Source organism: Notamacropus eugenii, chromosome 1, assembly GCF_028372415.1.
Source record: "Notamacropus eugenii isolate mMacEug1 chromosome 1, mMacEug1.pri_v2, whole genome shotgun sequence".
Taxonomy (NCBI): Eukaryota; Metazoa; Chordata; class Mammalia; order Diprotodontia; family Macropodidae; genus Notamacropus; species Notamacropus eugenii.
In genome coordinates, this window is record NC_092872.1 from 185,861,075 (window position 1) to 185,877,241 (window position 16,167).

Here is a 16,167-nt window from a genome sequence, read left to right on the forward strand (position 1 = left end):
GGTCATCATAACTTTATAACAGGAGCTATCCTGAAGAAAAAGGAAAACCAAAACATGACCTTTCTCCAAGGCTCAGCACAGGTGCTACCTCCTACTGGAAGCCTTCCCTAATCATTCGACTAGTTAGTACTCTCTCCTACTCATTATTTTGTATTTACTTATCAGTTTATGCGTTTTATTTTCTTAATAGAATACAAGCTCCCTAAGGACAGGAGACATGCCGTTATTTTTCCTTTGTATCCACAACACACAGGCCTAGTGCCCTATATTTAGCAAGTGATTAATAAATGCTTGATAATCTATTGGCTTATAGGCCATGTTAGCTACAGATCTGTCCAAAATAGAAACATTGGAAGTAACCCTACAAGATAAAAGATCATACTATTAAATCAAAGAACACAAAGGGATAGAACAGCTGTCTCTTTTATGTGAGCAGCTATTGACTCATAGCACTCTCTCCTCTTTCCAAACACTTTTTTTCTGTAATCACTCTCTCCTCTTTCCAAACACTTTTTTCTTTCGTCTCTAACCACTAAACATCAGTGATTCTAAAACACTGTTTTTTATAGTATGTTGGTGATAAGACAGGTGGTAATTTACAACTATAATTAGATGACAAGTTGGTGTTACTGATTGCATTGACTCCAATTTGAGTGAAGAGATAGAAATTCAAAATGGCAGAATGGATTTTAATGGACAAGTAATACCAGGGGATTTGCAGAAGATATTTGAAACTGCAAAAAAAAAAAAAAAAAAAAGGTAGCAACAGACTTGGGAAATGAACTTTTAAACTTAACTACCTGTACCTGTATTTCAAGGTAACATGATCAGTCTGAGATAAGAAGTGAGCTAGGTATACATTTATCTAGAAGATGTATTAGACAATAAGGTAGGGTAACAAAATATATGCAGGTGTACCAAGCTAGAAAATGGGAGCATGACATGAAGGGCTGTACACTCCTCATGTCTGCTTTCTTAACTCATATGCTATGAAATGTGAGCTTCATACATTTTGGTACAAAAAAAATGTCATTACCATTTGAATGCAAACTTGAGAAAAGGCCCTTTTTTAAATAAAAAAACTTGGTTCTGTTTTCCCCGTATTTAGCACAGTACCTCACTCATGGTAGGTACTTACATGCATGTTGGATTGGTAGGTATGCGCTCTGATATAAATCTTTATTGTTTTTCAGTTAAAGTCCCCTTTGTCAATTAAGCACAGGAAACATCGCTGGATTATTTTTAATCTCCAGTCCAAATATTTCTAAAACTTCCCCTTCCAGTGAATGCTTCACACATTAATAAGTAAGAATATGCTAAGTGGCCTTCCTTGCCCTTTGATTCGAGTAGTCATTCAGATGAAACCCTAACTTTAAAAACTGTTCTCTGAGGTGAGCTGCCTTAATACATCTCATCTAAATTCTCCTTATCCTAATAATAGACAGTGATGACAATAATGGTTGATTACATTCTCTCTCTATGTCTCTATCTCCCCTTCTACCACCTCTAGCTGTTTCACAGCATCTGCCTCAGTCTGTTTTTTTCTAAGAAAATAATATTTTTTTTTGAAAGAAGAAAGCCTGATTGGTCTGCTGCTCTCCTGATAGCAAGAGACTGACATACCTGGCCAGCTCCATGATAATAGGGAGCTGGCAATGGAATACAGGATAAGGAGGTTGATTGGAGATTCAGATCATCCCGATGTCTATTCTTGATCCTGTGAGAAGCACCCCTATGACCTCATAGTGATAAGGTCCTCCAGCATAGTCACAAGAAGCTAATTAGCATTCTGATGATTTGGAAACCTGACATACTAAACTCTGTCCCTTTTATGGAAAATCACAAGCTTTTTTTTTAGAAAGAGTCCTTCAGTGTGGTGAGGGGGTAAAAGAACAGAGAAAGGGAAAATGTGGGGAAAAAAATTCTTGGAAACCAATCAGTAGAAGTGGATGCTACACACCTGAACAAAAACGTAATCATCCTGGACAATCAGAGAATCGGGGTCAATGTAGCCAGGGAAAGGCTTATTTCTGTTGCCTTCTGTGCAGTTCTGCATCCGGCAGGTTAAGTACTGGGAATCTGGAAGGGAAGGAGGAATGAACAAAAAGCAAAAGAACCAACAGTTATTCATTTCCTGGGTTCTATTCTCATTGTGAATCTGCCTTCTTCTCCTTCAGCAATTCTACCTACAGCTCATTACTTCTACTCTTGTTTTCCCTTGGTAGATTGTCACAGTGCTTGGGTTGGAGTAATTATTCCCTTGGTGAGGTGATGAGAGAGAGAGAGAGAGAGAGAGAGAGAGAGAGAGAGAGAGAGAGAGAGAGAGAGAGAGAGAGAGAGAGAGAATGAGAATGAATGAGAATGTAAAGAAAAAACATAGGAGTACACAGAAGTAGTCAGATTTTGTTGATTTCAGGTTTTCTTCCATGAATATGTCCCTTTTTCAGGCTTTGTTTCACTATTAGTTAAACACAGAGGGGAAAAAAGGCCCCTACCCGATTGCTACATCACTGTCACACTTTCTTTAACGAATGTCTGTTGACACCACTTTTCCTCTTAGTAACAAAAAGGGAAGAGGAGGGGGAAGGGGACTTTCAGAAACATGGCCCACATTCTGAAAACGAGCAAACTAAGATTCTGAGGTTCATTTGGAATTCTACTTTCAGTGTCAGGTGCAGCCAAAATGAGGACATTTCTACTTGGACAGTTCCATTAAATAAGACATCAGGAAACCCTCACCACCAGCAGTATCACAATCCCACCCTTTACTCATATACCCCTTGCTTTCTGAAATGATTGTAAGTAACTGAAATGTGTCATATGATGATGTACTCCACTTCAAACTATATGAAATTCCAGACTTTTCAAAACAGAAGGATCGGGTGGCAATTCACATCACCAAGGGAGCCTTTAATTTTACAAAAGAGTTTACTTTGTATTTCCTTTCCAAATTCCACTTGCACAAAACTTTTCCAAGAACATTGCCACTGAAGGGATGACTTGCACTCTAGAAGCCAGCCACTAGGGGGAAACATGCCCATATATTCTACCCAACCCAGAAGAAGCTTCTGAAAGACATTTCCGCTGTTGTGTCTCCACAAGAATGCGTGTGTGCCTCATCAGTCTTTTTCTCCTTACTTATTTACAAGCCCGAAGTGGGGTTGGGGGGGGGGGGGGGGAAATCATCTTCTGATTTAACCAGTTAGTCACAGCAAACCATTCCTTTTTCACTCTTACCCCCAAGTCAGGGCCCAGAATTTCTCCTCCATTTACCAAAAGTTTCATTTTTTATGGGGCCCAATTTAAGACTCTACACGCAATGACATTCCTTTGCCCAAAGCCCTGCAACACTTATGTATTGAATCACACTTGACTTTGTCTCTACTGTTTTATCCAGTTTTCTAAGTATACCTGGCCTGTGGAGATCCTTCCCATTCTCCACCGCCCTCAGTTTCTGATTTCAAGACTCTGTGAAGTATGTCTTACCTCCATGACTTCTTTCCAGATCTCTCCAGTGGCAAATGATTTTTTTCCTCTTCTAAATTTTTATAGCACTGACTGTCCTTGTAGCTCTCCTAAGTACTGATCAGACTCTAATTTGTAATACAGGCTGGAAATTCCCTTCTAGACTACAAACCTCATAAGTGTGTGAGCTCTTTCTCATTTATCTTTTATCTCTAGTGGTCAGGAGAATGCTATGCACCCTAGGGTAACAAAAAATTATTGCACTGAATTGAAACAAAATTAGTTGAATTGAATCATACTAATCAACTTTTCAACTGAAAACTGCCTAGTTCTTTCCAAAAGCAGCCCTAAATGGAGCTTAATGGTGAACCTATGCTAAATATTCCTGTCTTGGAAATGATTTTTGCCCAATGATCTTTACCATTCTCTCTTTTATGACTCCCAGTTTCACCTCCTCAATGATACCTGAACAATCCATACTATATACAGCAACGTCTCACCTCTCTGGAGCTCAACTGAAAATCAGGAACACAGAAAAAAGAAACCACAACAATGGAAATAAGTGTCACCAAATTCATGTACCTTTATCACAGATAAATAGGTCAAGTGGCCATTCAGGCTATACTTCCTCTTAACTTAGATTAGTTATTGCAGCTAGGTGGTGCAATGGGTAGAGCACCAGTGCAGGAGTCAGGAGGACCTGAGGTCAAATCTCACCTCAGACACTTGACACTCACTAGCTGTGTGACCTTGGGCAAGTCACTTAACCCCAATTGCCTCATCCTGGGTCATCTCCAGTCATCCTGATGAATATCTGGTCACTGGATTCAGATGGCTCTGGAGGAGAAGGGAGGCTGGTGACCTGCACAGCCCTCCCTCACTCAAAACAAAGTCAAGTGCAAGTCATGTCATCATTTCTCTGGTGGCATGGTCTTCTTTGAAAACAAAGGACGAACACACACAGTTATTGCTAAATTGCTTATCTGTTGGTAAGTACATCCACTACAGAGTAGAAGAAGCAAATTGAAAGGGTGTAAAGGGGCCAAACTACATAAGGCAAAATGAAAACAGTGAGCAGTGACGTTTGACAGGCTCACTTGGAATAAAGATTTAGAACAACTAAAAAAAGTCAACAAAGCAACTTAAAAAGCTACATTCTAGTATTTAATCAGGGGAAAACTGGCTTATATGCCTCAGGAGACCTAGAGGACATTACGATAAATAGCAGCACTTCCATGATGTAGGTTAAATATGTTAGTATCCCTCATTTGCAGGAAAAGAAATAGGGATAATAGGAATTATGTGAGTTGCCTAGGGCCGTACAGGTACTGAGAACCAGAGTTGGGGACTGAACTAACATCTTACTGGTTTCAAGTCTCTTTCCACTGCAACATGTTGCTTTATTATATTACATTATAATACAAGAATTTATTATAAGTTCATAAATGTAAAGCTACAAGGGATCCTAGAGGTCATCCATTGAGTTCAATCCACTCCTTTTAGAAATGAGGAAACTTGAGTTCCAGACAAGTTAAATGACTTGATCAAAGTCATACAGCTAGTATCTGAGTCAGGATTTAAGCATCCATAATGATCCTAATAAATTTAAAAAAAGGAATTCTTTTATCATAAACCATGGATCAGAAGGTAAGAAAGGGTATAGCAGATTTAACAAAGATTTCCACGCAAAATAGGTAATTTTCCTCATGCCTGGGATGCATCCCTTTCTTTATCTATGCTTTAGAACACAGAGTAGGCCCTTACCATCTCAGGAAGGAGGGAGGGCAAGTAGAGTTTGGAACTCAAAACTGAAAAAAAAAAAGTTAAAAATGGTTTTGATATGTAATTGGCAAATTTTTTTTTAAAAGATTTATTGTAACCTTTAGCTTCCTTTTTCAAGGCTCAGTACTGGGACCATCAGATTTACAAAGCTTTTCCTCATATCTTTAATTTTTAGTGTCCTTTCCTTCTTAAAATTCTCTTCTGTTTTCTTAATCTGAATATATGTTTCAGCCCTCCTCATTATGCCTACATTCTCTGTCCCTGTTCCCCCAAGAATCTAAGTTACTTGAGGTTAAAGAGTTCTCATTCTTGTTTCTGTATTCCTAATGAGCACCATACTTTGTACTTAGCAGGTGCTTAATAATTACTTGTGGGACTGAGCTGAATGGTTAAAACCATTTCCTTGTCCCCAAAATTTGTTTCCCTGCAACAATTGCTCCTTGTTGCGGGGTGTGGGATTTCCCTGAGCTGCTCTTGTGAAAAAGGCCCAAGGCTCAGACCCTACATCCACTTCTCCCTCAATGTGAAGTTAGAGGGGAAATGATCCATTGTAAGGGAACAGCTCAACAGCCGCCCCTATGGTAAAGTGCTCCCAATTTGGTTTCCTTCTCCTCCTAATGGAAATACAAAGTAATTGGTCGTACTTCATAATGAGAGACCAATCACTCTTATTTCCCTTGGGGCTTATCATAATAGCATTAAGTATGATGAACTCTTTCCATATTCAATTCCTGTGGATATATGCTGTGATTCCATAGGAAGTGTCTTGTAATTTGGCATTAATTAACGTCAATTAATATATGCAACTGCTAAGCTTCGGAATTAATTTCATTACTTTTCCTGCACAGATGTTTTCCTTGCCATAGGTAATTAGGACATTATGCATCTCTTTTCAAGCATTCTCACCCTCTACAACAGCTGCTGCTTTGAATAATGTAATAACCAGTTCCCCTTAAAGAAACTTTGCTGCATATCCAGGAAGGGGGCAAAAGAAAGTCAAGCCAATTCTGGCTCCCCAAAAACCAATCCCAACCCACCTCAATCCCATTAGGAATTTCAAGAGACTGCTTTAATATATTTTCCCTTATTATTTTATTTTTTTGGAGGAGGGATCTATACCAATACTGGAAAAGAAATGTTGGAGCAAAAATGTTTTCTGTAGTGTTTCTAGGTTTTTTCAAAATATTCCCAAAGATGCCAAAATTGCCTTGAAAACTAGTGAGAGAAATCACTTAGGTAGGGTCAGAGAAGAACACTGAACATAAAGAGTCAAAAACCTAGATTTTGGTCTTAACCAGAGTAGTAATGAAAACAGGGTAACTTGCGTTGTGTCCAAAGACACTAAGGATAGAAGATTTCAGGATCAATTTACCTTCTGATATACCATCCCAATAACATGTTAATTTTGATCATCCTGGCTCCCTCAACCAGGTCCAGATTGCCTCTCCCACTGAGCCAGGATCCCATTTTCATGGCATACCTCTCCTGGCCTGCATACCTCCTACACCATTGCAGGAAGTGCAAGTGTGTTCAAGAGCCAATTCAAACCAGTTTTCCATAGATCTGACTGTTAAAGTTTTAGGGTGAATATATATCTAGGAAATGGGTAAACACCACCTAAAGCTAGATTTATTGTTGTATTGACTGTCTAGACTCAAGAAAGCAATGGCAAAAATTTTTAATTATGCAGATTTGACTTAAAAGTGTGTCACAGGTATAGATAGATAGATAGATAGATAGATAGATAGATAGATAGATATAGATATAGATATACAGATGTATATTTGTTTTCAGACAGTTCTTAAATATTTACTAGCATAGTACTGGGTGAGACGGCACTTAATGGGACTGTTAACAGGGCAGTGACTCTCCCATCTCCTCAGGCTCCAGCTCAAGACTCAAGTGAATCTACTCCAGATGTCAGAATTCCTGGTGAAGACCCTAGTCCCAATTTTGCCACAAGCTAGCTCTGTGATCCTGTGCATGGACCTTCCCCTTTTGTTGTCTATTTTTTTCACCTATAAAATGATAAAGTTGAATTTAAATAATTCTCCACATCTCTCCCAGATATAAAATTCTGTGATTTGTGGAGCATCTCGTTTTGGTTGTTAATGTTTTGGGGAATTTTTAGTAAGACATACTTACTAACACTAATGCCAGCCATAGTAATTTGGAACACAGAGAGGCATTCACAAGCTTAAGAAGGGGTCCATTTTCCAAACTTCTGTGCTTTAAATAAATAAAAGATATCAACAGAGATCACTGCATTAAAACAAAAAATTAAGTGCTACACTTAGTGTGTGTGTGTGCACATATAATACACACATATACATACATACATGCGTACATGTATATACTGTATAAAAATAAATATTTTTAAATGTAGCCACTTCTGGAATGTGTTAGTATCTGTTTATTAAGCTTATTTCCAAATTTAAAGTAATTATAATAAATATTTTAATTTAAAATGCATGAGAGAGATAGGAAGAGATAGGGAAAGGAAAAATCAGAGAAAGATGGAGTCACAGAAAATACACACACACACACATATTTATACATATGTATGTACAAACAACACACCCAGCAGTTTGCTGAAGCCAGATCTTGTACCAGTTCGTGAGAGTCAATTGTTAAATTTTCAGTTTAAACATTTATTCCTTATAGATTGGAAAATACAATAATTTGGGGCTTGAATTATGATTTTATTTATTGTTCAGATTTAAGAAAGTGATGAAGAACATATTAATAATACAAATTAAATTAAGAGTATATTATACATATATGTGTGCATATACATATAGAAACATATATGTGTGTATGTACATGTATGTGTGTACATGTGTGTATGCATGTGTGTACATATGAACTGGCTGCTAAATACTTACCAGCACACCACCTTATTGTATACACACATATAATATACATCTAAATAACATACATATACATGTGTTTATGTGCACACAATATGTGCTTATGTACACATATGAGTATACATAGATGCTATATTATGTGTATATATATATACATATATATATGTATATCTACATGTGTATAAAATTGCTGGTAAACATGACTCCCTGGTCTTCTCTGGCTGGAAGATACCCTATTAAAAGGGTATTGCAGTAGTCCAGGCAGGCAGGGATGAAGCCCGGACCTATAGTAATGTCTGTGAGTAGAACAGGGCATATACAAGAGCTGTTGTGGAGGTAAAATTGACAAAACACAGCAACTGATTAGATATGTGGCAGGGAGGGATAGGTTCTCTGACTCTGCTTTTTGATTAGGATATGTCAGGAGCATCATGCTTTTTTTTTTTCCTTCTGCAGGGTATTTGCACATGTATGTGCTATACAGGTTGGTATCCAATTCCTGACAAGGGAGAAGTGAAACATAACACGTCATACATGGCCCTAATGGTATATATATATGGTCTTTAAGATTCATACAAATTAACTGAACATTGAAGTTGGAAGGGACCTTAGAGATTATATATCTCTCATCCTGCCTTCATGTTACAAATGAGAAAAATGAGTCATCTTCGCTGTAAGATAAACTCACAAGCATCTAAATAAAACCAGAATAACATTGTGTGATTATAAATGGACCCACATATATCCCCTCCCTTCCAACTTCTCCCCAATTAGATTATTTATACTGGAAATTCTCTTAATAGATCATAAATTTTTTAATTCTAGTTAGATATTAGGCTGGAAATGTAAATATCCCCAGGGCATAAAGAGCACATGATGCTAAGGTGATATTGGATGATATTAGAGAATAGACTGTGATTAGAGGGGATAGAGAAGGTAGAACAAGAAAATGAGGGCAGAGAATTCATAAGTGGGTGGGGAAAGCACAAGGGAGTGAAAATTCAAAAGGCTGGCCATACCAAAGCAAAACTTGCAGTTTTGCCAAAGACCAGCCACATATACACAATCTATTCTAATAAAGGAAAAGTGGGGTAAATATTTTGCTTTTCCCCCATTGTAGAGATGGGCACATGGAGGCCCAGAAAGGTCAGAGCAGTACAAGTTGAATTGGAAAATTTGCTTATTCGGTTTTCCATTTCACACTGCCTAGTCAAATCATCAAGAACTAGAGAATGTCTTGTCAAAAAGTCTGAACTATGCCATCTTCTCCCTCCAAAACCTAGTTATAAAATGTATGTGTTGGGGAGTGGGAAAGGAAAAGGTGGTTCTAAGACTTGGTAACATCCACTGCAGCTTGCAAACAAGTCTCTTCCAAGAATCAGAAGTCTAAGGTTCTAATCTACTCCTGTGACCTTGATGAAGTGAAATGACCTCTCTGGCCTTCAGTTTCTCCCTCTCTAAAATTAGAAGTTGGATGAAATGATCTTTGTGATGCCTTCCAGCACTAAATCTTCCCCCTCCCCAATTTAATAGTATTTTATCTCTTCCAATTACATGTAAAGACAATTTTCAACATTCATTCTTTGAATGATTTTGAACTCCAAATTTTTCTCCTTCCCTCCCTCCTTCCCCTCCCCCTCTTCCCAAGACAGTGAGCAATCTAATATATAGGTTATACATGGGCAATAATGTAAAACATATTTCCACATTAGTGATGTCGCTGCACTAAATCTCAAAATATTTCCAGATCATGAACTTCATTATTTCCCACTGCCCCTTCCAGGTCTAAGAACCTATGACCATGTAAGAACTGGTTCAAGAAATGGAAGATGGTCAGCCTGGAAAAGAGCAGGTAGAAGGGATGGGAAAGACAGGAAGGGCTGAGAAGGGTTATCACACAGAAAGGAGATTAGACTTTTCCTGTTTTACCCGGGAGGGTAGAACTCTGAGAGACAGAAACTGCAGAGTAGCAAACTATGACTTCAAGTAAGAAAAGAATTTCCTAATAATTAAGTGGGCTGGGTGCATTAGGAGGAAAATGAATAAGTGAAAGAATGAATAAATAAAAGCATTTATTAAGCACTTACTGTTTGTTATGCATGGAACTTCTTGAATTTTCATTGGTTACCTTTTGTTTGTAATTCTTTCTCTCCTCATCTCTATCTCCCAACTTTCCCAGTTTCCTTTAAGTCTCAGTTAAAATCCCACCTTCTATAAGAATACTATCAGAATAAAAGATTAAGTATAGTAAATGTTTGTTATGGATTTGGATTTTTCTCTATTGTAGAGACCAGCACGTGTAGGCCCCCGGAGGGTGAGCGCAATAGAGTAGTTGAAGAGATTAAAAAGACATTTCCCAAAGCCCCTTAAGGGTGGTATCTTCCAAGGGTTGATTATCTTTATTTTATCTTATATTTATCTTTTTGGTACTTAAGTGTCTCCAGTCCTTTCAGACCTCCATTAGACTGTACTCTCCTTGAGGGCAGGGACTCTTCTTTTTTTTTAACCTTTCTTGTGTCCACAGTGTTTAGCACAGTGCCCTGCATATATAAGAACTAAGTATTAACGCTTACTCAAGGACTTAGCGATGGCAGTAACAACTATAGGAGAGTAGTGGTGAGGATGGGATGTTTTGGTGAATGAAGTCACCAGGATTGTGAGTGGAACAATAAGTCAATCTACTAATCCACCCTCCACAGAAAGGATGGATGGTAGCATTCGTTTGATTACAGTACCCAGACCAAGAGGAAGAGGTCTGGGAGTGATGTTCACTGGAGAAGGAGTTAGATAAAAAGTACTGTCAAGAGACAGGTCAGCTAGATCTAGTGATGTCTCATTAATTAGGACAGAATGAGGTTTCTTTCTTACCTTAGATATTCAATCTCCACACATTGGGCATATTAAAGGATAGATTTATTTTTAGGTATGGTTTAGACTGGATGACAACTTACTTAGGTCACTTACAACTTGAAATTTCTGTGATTCTAACCTACCTCAAACAGGGTAAAGTTAAACAAAAAATAGGAAACTATTGCTTTCTTTGACCTCTCTAATAGTACCCAGGGAATCTGAATGTCCTTACAATGACTCACAACCCTAAAAGAATGATTGCATTAAATGTTAGTAATAAATATTGTTGATGAAGAAAAGAGCGTAACAGGAGAAAGATGAAAGTATCTGGTGGGAGATGGACAGTATTTGGAAGGGGGAGATAATAATAATAATGCTATGTACTAGACATGGTTATAAACTATTCATATATGAATAATGAAAAGCAATAGACCTAACTAGGGGATACCCATTATGAACCATGTTTAACGGCTTAAGGCACACAAGACTTTTGTTAGTCAACAAAAGGATAAGCTTTTAGTGAACACCTACAATGTGCCTCACCTTATGGTGGATGGTGTGGAGATAAGACCCATAAATCTTAGGCTCTTGATATTAAGTACCTTACAATCTACTTGGTACAACCTCTGTCTGCCTCAGTTTCCTCATCTATAAAATGGGGATAATAAATGCACCTATTTCTCAAGGTTGCTATGAGGATGAAATATGATAATATCCATAAAGAATTTTGGAAGTCTTAAATTAGTGAAATAAAAATGTTAGCTATTATGATTATATTATTATTAGAGAAATGGGATAGCGCTTAGCATAGAGCTGGACTAGGGAACAGGTGGATACAGCAGGTGGGAAAGTCTCCTGGGACTCAGTCCCTCTTCTCAAGGAGTTCAGTCTATGTAGGAAGGGAGATTCACATACACAAAATAACTAGAGAAAAAAGAAAAACAACTCTAAAATGAAAGAATTTCATTTCTTTCCAGGGCTTGTCAGTTTTCATATTTTAAGCTCTCAAATCCCAACAATATTTACCCCTATTAATGCCCTTTCTCAGCCCTCAATCAATATTGAATGAATGGTGTAAGTCTTGCAAAGAAATCCTCCACAGACATCTAAATGACTGTATTTAATTTTTGTCAAGGTGTTGGGGTAGGAGTTGGGGGTGGGGGAGATTAAGGAGAGAGAGCATGTTGTTTTCATTGTGAAATGGGATATCTCCAAAGAGATAATCTTGATAATCTTGATGATATTCTTACCGTGGAACATCTCTCTACCTGTGTCTCCCCTCTATTTACTCCTGAAACATCCTTTTGAAAAAGGGCCAGTCATTCCTCTCCCAGATCTGCTTCTGACTCCCCCTCTGGACTTCACTACTGTGACCCTATTCAGGTATTTTATTCTCTTTTTATCCTCCCCTCTTTCCAGGTCCCTTTTCTGTATTGTCTACCCTCCACTCCCCATTAAAATGAAAGCTCCTTCAAGGACTAGGCCTCTCTTTCTCTTTGCTTGCATTTTATCCTGGGGTTTAACATAGTGCCTGACACACAGTAAGCCTTTAATAAATCTCTGTTGACTGACTGAAGCATATAAAAATGAACTTGGGGGCCCTTGAAGGCTGATACACTACAGAAACTTTTTAGAGAACCCCAAACTAAATGAATGGAAAAATTAGGAGACTTGAGATAACTAATATATCTTCTCAGTACTTCAGTAATTCTGTTCCCATACAAATGAAAGGGCACACACATATCATAGAAGATGGAAAACAGGTTAACAGATGAAGGAACTGAGTGACACTTTCTGAATTCACTCCCTTGTGTACTTGGAGATGTGAGGAAGAGTAAGGAGCAGCTTCTTCCATTAGGGACTGGTTTGTGAAATTTCAGCTTGGGTTTTACTGTAAGCAATGTTTTTCGAATAAGGACTTCCAATGTTAAGTGGCAATAAAACCACAGGGTATAAACTTCCCCTTTGAAGGGCTGGTCCAATGAATCTCAGCAAGCAAAAGAGATTAGCAGCAGGAGAAGTTTAGGGAGGATTATTCAACTCAAGCAAAAGTCCATGGGAATGAGTAATTGTCTCCTATGATTACCCAGCAATAATTGGCACCACTGCTCAAACACTTACAGATCCACTGGGCTCCTCACCAGAGAGGCAGTATTTAAAAAAAAAAAAAAATGAGCAAAGGAAGAAAACATAAAGACCAAGCTATGTAGCTAGGATTCTCGGAATTGACATATATGCTTACGTTTACATAGACATATCTACGACTAAAAGCATTGTACATTCATATATGTGCATATGCTTCTGTCTCACACATTTTCAAATCAGATTTCTTGCTTCCTTTTTTCCCTTGACCCAGAGAACAGGGCATTTTTACAGTTTTCATTTGTCATTTTGCCTTTGGATAAACACTGGGCCCAATAGTGAATGTCACTTCCAATACATATGATCAAAATCTTCTACTAATACTGCCCATGATGGATTATATCTAAGATGGCTCTTTTCAGCACACCTCCCTAGGCAGACAGAGAACACAATAAGAGCAGCATCTCTGTCACAACAGCAGCTTGCAAGATACACTTATTTCAAAGGACACTAAGCTTAGCAATAATTCTGCCTGACCACAGACCACCACATCGCCCCAGAATGTGGGTGTGTAGAGTGGAGCAGGATATTCTCCAAATCCCCTAAAATTTAGGAGCTACAATATAAAATGTAATTAATCACAATGTTTAAATCAGAGGACAGGGGAATTTATAATTGGGCCAGGATGAATTCTAAGGAGCAAACCCTAAGAAAGAATCAGAGATTTAGTAGATGTCATAAGAGATTTTCACCATGATCTCTAATTCCTGTTTTCTGGCAGTAGCATCTCTGTAAAGATTGGATTTTCATTAAGCAGACATGCTAAAAACCAATGTACTATGGCCAAAACACCATCGTTATATAAAAAATATATACTATATGTATATGACTTAACATTGAAATAATATGCTGTATACATCAAGATTTCCTGTTCTCACTCCAAATATTTAAAGGGTTTCTTGGGTGGAGATTAAAGAACAAATATTTATCAAGATACTGGAAGGAGGGGAGAGACAATATAAAGATATTGGTATTCTAGCAGCAGCTGGTCAGCCCAAAGTTTGATTTTGATAAACGCTCTCACAAATCCTGCCAACTGCATCTACTAACACCTTCGTTTTCTGAAATCTCTGCTCTCTCCTTCACTGCTGCTTTTTTTTTTTTTTTTTTTGCTCTTTCTCCTTCATCTGGAGCCAGCTACTAAACTGCTGATCTGTTTCCTGGGTGGGAGGTAGGGAGATAGATATATTGTGAGGATGAAATTATCTTTATTCTTTTTTTTTAACACAGTCAAGTATTATGCTGAGATTCAATTCATTTCAACAAGTGTTCATTAAATACCTCTAGATTCCATATTTCAATGGGTAGATAATTTGAGAGGAGGGTTCTGAGTTGATGTTGACAGGGTTAAATTTTCAAATTAAATCCTTTTATTAGATTTCCACCCATGGTTAGTTTCTGAAGATGCTACGTTTGCAGAAAATAAAATAAATACAATTTGAAGTTGTATGTTTCATGCTTGATGCAATCTGAGCGGGCAGAGACAGTCATGTATTAACAATCTCTGTGCCAAATGAGGAAAGAATATGACTGGGTTGAGAAGGCCCTGCACATCATTAGGAGGGAGGGACCTGTGTTCTTGGAATATTCAGATATTTGTATTACATATCAGAAGACACAGAATAGAAATCCTTTGCACACTATAAATACTAGAAGAAATTTCTCAAGCAAGTAGTGAAGAACTGAGGGGAGAGGGGGGAGAGGAGGGGAAACAGGGAGGAGAAGGGTGGCAACTCACTCCTGGCCCTCTGAATTTGAAATAAGCCAAAGGGAGAGAAATTGAAAACAGGAAGCATGCATTCAGATAACTTTAGGGTTGTAGGCCTTCCAGAAAAAAAAAATACATGACATTAAAAAAAACAAAAAAACATTAACACAATATTGTAGAGGAAAAAAATAAGAACACTACCCATAATTTTAAAATAAAGAAAACTAAGTACTGACTGACTGAATCCATTGCTCATCACTAGAAGAAAAAAAAGTCTATGCTTGAAATTTAAAGGTATATATTAGTGTTGAAGTTTCAGAATTTCAGTGCAAACAAGCAAACATATTTTGTAGGTGACCAACAGAGATGAAATTGATCATTAGGGAATCTCAATTTGAATGACCCAGGATTACTCCACTGCTATAACAAAGGAGAGCATATACTCCAACAAGCAATGAATTTCAAGTTTCAACCTAAAATGTCATATACAGCAAGTCTGGAATTAATAGCCAGTGACAATGGTAGATATTCCTTAAACAATAGGCATTTCTGGCACTTACGCAAAACAAAGAGAAGTGATCAGAAAACTTAACTTGCAAAAAAAATCCAACAAAAAGCTCCAAAGAAAGTTAAGTACAATTACTAAGAAAAAGAGTAAGAAATGAAATGAATTTTTACATTTTCCTGTGCTAATATTTAGAAAAATAAAGTGGTTTGAAGAATAAAGAAACAAATAAAGGGGGAAAAAGGATGTAAGAGACTACATATTTTAATTTAAAAGCCAAGAAAAGGTAAGGAGAAAGAGTGGGATTAATATCAACTAAGTTCCATACTCCCCAACAAGTGAATTGATATCTTTTGTGATAGGGCATAAGTCATTTAAGCAGGGGAAAAGGGCAACAAGAGGCAGCATGGATAAGTTAAGAAAGGATAATAATTTAAACAAGTATGAGCAATCAGGGAAATAAGGAAAAATCGAGACAGAGCAATATGGGTAAGGTTTTAAGATGGAGGCTAGAGATAAATGATAGGTCTCATCTCAAAAGGAAAAATTAAATTGGGTCATTAAAGAACATTTACATTGAGAGAAAAGATCTATTTTTTGATGATAGGAAGGAGGCTTATTATCAAGGAAAAAGAACAGAAGAGTAGATAAACTTATCTGAACAAAGGTTAGGCTCCCAAGGATTGCATCACCTCTGAAGAAAAGGCATAAATCAGACTTTGAGTCAAGCAGCAGATAGAATATAGAGGAAAGAATGACAAAATAAATTGGTCAAAGGAACAGGGAGGAATCAAGCTAAGGGCAAGAGCTAGGATCAGGTCTCATTATTCAAAATATAAAACAAA

The 16,167-nt window shown here is 37.5% G+C and overlaps 1 protein-coding gene across 4 annotated transcripts in view; it reads right to left on the minus strand.

Moving 5' to 3' along the window:
* Nucleotides 1-16,167, minus strand: part of SORCS1 (sortilin related VPS10 domain containing receptor 1) — a 750,254-nt gene that overhangs the window by 174,014 nt on the left and 560,073 nt on the right. For all 4 annotated transcript variants that reach the window (XM_072621765.1, XM_072621775.1, XM_072621754.1 and 1 more), the window contains exon 7: nucleotides 1,961-2,079. In XM_072621765.1, coding sequence (XP_072477866.1) covers nucleotides 1,961-2,079 — 119 coding nt within the window. The remainder of the gene's footprint in view (nucleotides 1-1,960; nucleotides 2,080-16,167) is intronic.